Source organism: Camellia sinensis, chromosome 8 (assembly GCF_055761805.1).
Source record: "Camellia sinensis isolate YWXY chromosome 8, ASM5576180v1, whole genome shotgun sequence".
Taxonomy (NCBI): domain Eukaryota; kingdom Viridiplantae; phylum Streptophyta; class Magnoliopsida; order Ericales; family Theaceae; genus Camellia; species Camellia sinensis.
In genome coordinates this window covers 180987806-180995059 of record NC_138968.1, presented here as the reverse complement: position 1 = coordinate 180995059, position 7254 = coordinate 180987806, and the positions used below count along the sequence as shown (strand labels likewise).

Below are 7254 nucleotides of genomic sequence, written 5' to 3'. Positions count from 1 at the left end.
AGGCACCTGTAGCACCCAAAACTCCACTTGTTTGACCACAGATCCCGCCTTGACCGGCAGGATTATCTTCCCCAAGGGCCACTCCGGTTGTGAGTTGAACCCAACCAACGGCGAAGTTGCTGGAGCCAAGTCTGTCTCCCGGAGTTTAAGCTACTTGAATGCATCATAATACATGATCTCGACCGAGCTTCCCTGATCGATCAAAATCCGTTTAACATCAAATTCCTTGACGCGTAGCGTTACCACTAAGGCATCGTTGTGCGGCGTCTGGATACGCTCAAGATCCCTTGAGGTGAAACTAATCACTTCTTTTTCTTCGGTCTTCCCCCTTTTGATGGCTGGTTGAACCGACAAAACTTCCCTCATATGTTCTACCTTTTTTATCATGCCCTGGAGTTCACAAACACGCTCCGGTTCCACGATGCCGTGGATGACATTGATAACTCCCTGTGGTGGTGCATCTCGGTCATCCTGTTCCCTGGGATTGACCGGGGCCTGATTCGGTTGTACTCCGCCATCAATGTAGAGGTCTAGATGCCCGGCCGCAACCAGTTCTTCCAAATGTTGTCACAAAGGCAAGCAATCCTCAGTCCGGTGGCCTCTCTCCCAGTGGAATGTGCAACGGTACCGCGGATTATAGCCCTTTTGTCCATCGCCCAACTTAGCAGGAAACCGGACATACTCCTCGTCTCGGATTTCACTAAGTATGCGATAGATTGGAATCTTGAAGACCGTGGTGATGCCAGTCCTTACCTTTAACTTCGGTTCGCGTCCGCTATGTCATCTCGGAGGTAGTCATCCCGGTCATTCCAACGTCCTCTACCCCGGTTTTTGCGGTTCGAGCCGCGGTCTGAATCCTCTGCTCGGTCATTTGAGCGGCTGGACTCTTGCCCAACTGCATGCACTTTGCCTGTTGTCTTCTTGTATGTTGCTACCGGAGTGGCCTTCACAGTAGAAGCTGACGCGTCGTCCTCTACTCGGATGTGCTCATTGATGCGCTGTATGAGCTGGCCCATGGAGGTCGGCTGGTGCATGGTAAACGAGTCCTGCAGTCTATGCCCGACCGGGAGACGACGCCTATACTGTGTGATTGCAAGGTTGACCGGGCAGTCCAAGATTTCGTTGAAGGTTTCCCAGTACCTTGAGTTGTACGCTTTCAGTGTGTCGCACGGTTCCATCTTGACACTTAGCAAGTGATCGACTTCCTTCGGTGTTTTTGTGTTGGTTTTGAAGCACGTAACAAACGCCTCGGCCAACTGATGCCACCTTTGTATGCTCCCTTCCGGCAACCTCTCGAACCACTTTAAGCCCAGCTCGCCTAAACTAGACGGAAAGATTAGGCACATAAGTCCGTCATTGCGCCTATGTCCGGCCATGACCTGTCGGAAGTGGCTCACATGCATGTAAGGATCGGTTTTTCCGTCGTAAAGTGTGAACTTAGGCTGGTGGAAGCCTGTCGGAAGCGGTGTTGTTTCTATTTCTAGGGAGAAAGGGGTGGCGCTCAGCCTGGCTAAGTCCGTATCTTCGAAGAGTGGCACCGCTTGACGGGGTGGAGGCATTCCGACCTCCTCGCGGGCGTGAACCCCATAGGATAACCGTTGGAACGCCGGTATTCTCTGGGCTTCGCGCCGGCGAGCCCGCTCCTTCAGGACTGCCCGCAAATCCTCTGAATGAGCGGAGTAAGAGTACCTCGACGTCGTCTCCGGACGTGAGGGTTTGTAGGTGCTGTCTTGCGCGCTTGACTTCTCTGCACCTGCGTCGGAATCACCAACCTGGTAACTTCTGGTAATAGATATGGACTGAGTGCGTCGCTGACTTTGTCCGGCTGAGCGGCGGGATGGGGTGCGCTCACTGTGGTCTCCCACTCCAGCTACACCCTTCCCTTTGACATGCCGCTTCAGATCCTCCATCTCCGCCGCCATTCGCCGGATGACAGCATCTTGGTCTCTCAACTTACTTTCTAGTCGCTTGGAGTGTGAGTCTCTCCTACGCCGGTGACCGTCTGGACTCCGCGAATGACCATGACTCCTTCCGCGCTTATCCCGTACGTCTACTGACTGTCCTCCAGTGGACGTCCCCAGATCCGCCATTGGATGGATGGCGAGAGGACCTTCTCTCCTTCGGGTGAACTCCGGGGTAGCTCCGTCTATGGCCGACAACGGAAACTCGTCGTTGTTCGCCATGGATGGCGATCAGATGAACTTGGAAGACAAGGTTTTGTCTGTTAAGTTTCCCACAGACGGCGCCAATTGTACGGGGAGCAAATATTCCGGCTAACCCGTGCTCCTTTCTTCCGAGCTCCGTCGATGTCCGATCACCTGCGAGCCAATAAGGGTGAGCTACCCGGCAGTGTGTGGCCGGAAAAACCCTCCGACGATCAAGTTAGAACACACACAGGGGATAGCTAGAGAGAAGGGAGAGTCTTTCGTGTAAGTAATTTCTTACCAAATGTTCATCTGTCGCGTATGGGGGGCGCAGACATGCTTATATACCCTCTGCGCCCCATATCCACTCCCAGTCATCTCCTGACACATGGCTCTGCTATCCCATCTGTCAGCATAAACCATGCCAATCATCACCTAATCTCAACTGCCTGTCATCACAGCTGGAGCTCGGCAGCCGAGCTGCTCTATCCGTTGTTATGTCGTGCCGTGCATCATACCCCAGCACTTCAATGGCTAAGACCAATGAGGACCGGGCTAGGCGGCATCTCGGCAAAGCCTAACCCGAGGCACCTCCTAAGGTCGGCCTTTCTGCCGGTCAAACAACCACCTCGGCTGACCACGCCTTTCCAGGCGCCGGTCACTCGGCCTGTCTGGCTTCGACCATCCTCGGACCGAGCATCCTGGTCCGACCGAACACTGCCTTGCCGAGCAGTTTCTGTACGGTCCGGGGTGGCACACACTCGGCCCAAATTCTGCCCGGTCCAACTTCTGGGAGCCCATCTTCGGGCGGATAGTTGATCATCTCGGCCCCATGCACCGTTGGGCTCTTAACCTGCTCGGCCGTTACCTCGGCCCAATTCCAGATCATAAATTACCCACTCAGCTCTAATTAAATATTGTCAACTAGTATGAAAAAAGCCTACTTAAATTATGGCATGATTTTATGGAATCATCAGAATGTAATGCAAGTGATGGTGATGCCTATGGTGATTGTGATTGACATATATTAAGGGTTGTTTGGAAAGTTGATAAAATAATTAAAAGATTATTAAAAAATTTAAAAGTCATATAAAAAAGTTTAGAATTTAGTTATTCTTTTTATTTTTACATGTTTTTCGCATAAAGTTAAAAAATTATTTTTAAATATTTAAATTTTTTTACTTTATATTTTAATCAAAAAAATAAAAAATCACTAAAAAAATACAAACACCACTTAATTACTTTGCACATGATATAACAAAAGCAGAAAAGTGTTCTATACTCTAATTATAATAAATCTACAAGCATGATCTATTTTATACCGTTGATTACAACCACCAGTGTCCGTACCGTACCTTAACATGTTTATTCAAAATTCCCGTTATTTGCGGAGCGACAATGCTACGTAACTCAAATTTTGTGGCTCAAAAGTGGCTCAAATGGCCAAAACGACGTCGTTTTGAGTACAGAACAACATAAAAATGGCCAAAACGACGTCGTTTTGACCATTTGAGCCACTTTTGAGCCACAAAATTTGAGTTACGAGACATTTTCCTTTGCGGAGCATAATTTTTTGGAAATTATAAGTTGTTTGTGCAAGTTGATGTTCAAGTGAATGGTCATAAAAATTTAAGAACCAAGGATGAAGCATAATGACCTAAGGTAAGCTATGGTGATATTGTCTTGTGACTCATAATACAATTATATATCATCAAATAATAGTGTCAAAAGTTTAAAATTTTCATACCTAATGGTTAATATGTAAAACAAATCAAAATCACTTAATTCCGTCCTACATCTCCTTCTTTGTCCTTTCACATTTTCTTGATTTGTCTATATTAACAAAAATTGAATATTTAAAACGATACAGTATGGTGCATAGAAAATTAGAATTAATCTAAATTCATTTAAAACCTTGCTTACGGTTACGGTTGATGGAATTAATTATCCCCATTTAATTCCCTATGAGGGATAATAAATAAATAAATAAATCTAATTATGAATTTAACTTTGTTTAAACCAGAGATAAGGAAACATAGGTGAGACCACATATTTTTGTTTTTTGTTTTTTTTTTCATGGAAACTTTGTCCACTTTTACTTTTTCTTTCATCCCTCCTATACTTCTCAGGCCTATTTGGTAGAATTGTAAAAAAATAATTATAACTTATAACCTAACAGTTTATAACTTATAGCTGTGAACATAAGTTATTTTTAACTTATAAATTAAGTTTCTCCTACCCCATTCAAAAAATAAGTTGATTTTTGACTTACAAAAAGTTATAAGCTGTATTGTTAAGTTGAACCAAACAAATCAAAATAACTTAAACTAAACTAAAAGCTAAAATAAGTTAGAAATAAACCTTACCAAACAGAATTTTCATCTCTTACTACTTCCAATTCGTCTATTTGTAATAAAATATTTTAAAGTCTAAACCCCATCATGTATAGACACTTTCAAATAAATTTGAAGAAATATCTCTTAATTTTATGTTTTCTACCGGTCATCAGATTCAACTTTAAGTTACAAATTTTATTTATTTTTTTAAGTTAGCAATTGAGCATGTCAATGGTGGGAATTGACCAAATTATTATTATTTTTATTATTTCAGGGATTGATGGCAGATAGGAATTGTTCTCTCTTATATTTCCGTACCGAGTCCACTCACATTATCTGTATAAATATAAAAAAAATAAAATCTTATTTGCTCTATTTTCTTATAAATTTCAAATTAACAATTAAAAATAAAATTTTAAATATTCATCCTTCAAATTTTCAATAATTAATAATTTTTAAATTTCTTTTTATATCATAAATTATAAATAAAAATTAAACCAAACAATCTAATATCAATTTCTCAAAATTCTAAATTAAAAAAAAATTATAAATAACCTCAATAAATTATATTCAAGAAGGTTGTAAAGTACAATTGTATATCTCTAGTCTAGGTAATCATTTAGTAATATTATATGATATAATTCAAAAATTTATAAATAAATATTAACCACATAATTAATAGAAAAAATAATGAGAATTTAATAATAATTTTTGGATGTATCCCTTCTCTCTCCATTTTTGTATAAATTCATGAAACTGGTAAGACAGAGAGAGAGAGAGAGTATTGGAAAAGGTCGGTCTGTTGGAATTCCAATTTCAGAGCTTTACGTACACCTTGCCATAAACCCCCCCATTGAACTCACTCTAACAAGAAAAATCCTCATCGTCATCGTCCCTGCCATTTTGCAGTCAATGATTGTTATCTGTTTCCGTTACTTTTTCAGATTCTTTGATTGATAACCAGTCTTTGTTTCAGAAAAAAAAAATGGGTAGTATATGAGCATTAACACGAACTTCCCATTTAAGTCACACTCTGTTCTTGCTTACTTTTTTGTTCTCTGGTACGTTTCGGTTTCATAGTCTCTGGCCATTTTTCCGTGTTGGGATCACCAAATTATTCTCTGCATTTTACGGATCTGATATTTCGTATCTGAGAGAGTACTTAATTTCTTCGTCTCTGTTGTAAGTAAAAGAGTTTCACTCTCCTCACTCTGTTTTTAAACCTTCTCCATTTGTGGGTTCTTTTTCACTGTTCTTGTTTGGTTGCTGAGAAACTGGAAGAAAATGAAACTGATTGGCTTGACTTAATAATGTACTGTTTTATGGTTTTATCGGACTGAACTGCTTTCTCACTGTTGAATTGTTCTGAAATTGCAGATTTTGAACTGAATTAGGGTTGCATATCGAGTTTCGGAAGTTCCTCTCTGCTATTTACTGTAAGTATCTGCAACAATCGTAATCACTCTTAATTCTTGCAATTGAACTCAAGTTCTTACTTGTACAATCAACTCCGACATTAATGGTTTAATTGCTTTGAAATTGCAGGTTTTAACTGAAGATCATATTTCTGGAAGTAAAAAACAAATGGGAAAAAGTGGGAGAGATTGGACACAGATCTACGCAATCTACGGCATGGACGATTGGCAAACCCCAATCTTCCTCCTAATCCACGCCATCATCTTCTCATCTCTCTCCATAATCTTCCTCCACTACTTCAACCCCATCTGCTCCTCCATTGAATCTCTCTTCCCCACCCTCCCAACCGCCGCCTCCCGCTTCGCTGCCGGCTTCACCGGCTCCGTCACCGCCCTCTCCGCCGTCTGCCTCTTCTTCGCCGCCGCCAACATCACCTACTCAGCTGTCTCCCTCCGCTGGGACATGGCACAGCGCATGCTCTCCGCCGTCCCCGACTGGTCCACCGTCAAACACGCCCTCGACGTCGGATGCGGCCGCGGCATCCTCCTCAATGCGGTCGCGATGCAGCTGAAAAAGGAAGGGAGTTCGGGCCGGGTCGTCGGGCTCGACATGAGGAACACCGCCGTGTCGACGCTCCGAACAGCAAGAATCGAAGGGGTTCAGGAGTACGTCACTTGCCGGGAAGGTGACGCAAGGAGGCTGCCGTTTGGGGATAATTGCTTCGACGTGGTGGTGTCGGCGGCGTATGTGCATAAGGTGGGGAAGGAGATGGGGAAGAAGACGGCAGCGGCGGCGGCGGAGAGGATGAGGGTGGTGGGGGAGGTGGTTAGGGTTTTGAAGCCAGGTGGAGTTGGGGTTGTGTGGGACCTGGTACATGTGCCGGAGTACGTGATGAGATTGAGGGAGATGAAGATGGAGGAGATCAGGGTGTCTGAGCGTGTAACGGCTTTCATGGTCAGCAGTCACATCGTATCGTTTCGCAAACCCAGTCATCACATGGTGGGCTCCTCCGGCGAAGTCAGGCTTGATTGGAGATTTTGAATCCAAAAAAAAGTGAAAATAATATTTTATTTTTTATTTTGTTTTTTGAGGTGGAGAAGAATCTGGGGAGACGAAGCCGAACCAGTGCCCTTGTTTGGAAGATAAAATTTTTAAGTTTGTGTTTTGAAAAATAGAAAAAGCATAGTTATACAATATTAATTCATGATGAGAAGAGAATGTATGTAGTAGTAAGAAAGTAATAAAATGAAAATTTGTGACTTTTTGGTGGGTGTTTTGGATTTGTGACTTTTTTGGTATTGGGTTTGAATTGATTTAGTACGGTGGAGTAGTTGTGGAGTCCCCGTCGTGCTGCGACC

General features: G+C 43.1%; 1 protein-coding gene across 1 annotated transcript; it reads left to right on the top strand.

The window, feature by feature from the left end:
* Positions 1-5183: 5183 nt before the first annotated feature.
* Positions 5184-7157, top strand: LOC114284017 (uncharacterized). The gene is made up of 3 exons (XM_028226896.2): positions 5184-5662; positions 5858-5916; positions 6026-7157. Exon 3 carries the CDS (start codon positions 6065-6067, stop codon positions 6935-6937), a length of 873 nt encoding a protein of 290 aa, XP_028082697.2. The 5' UTR covers positions 5184-5662; positions 5858-5916; positions 6026-6064; the 3' UTR covers positions 6938-7157.
* Positions 7158-7254: the final 97 nt, after the last annotated feature.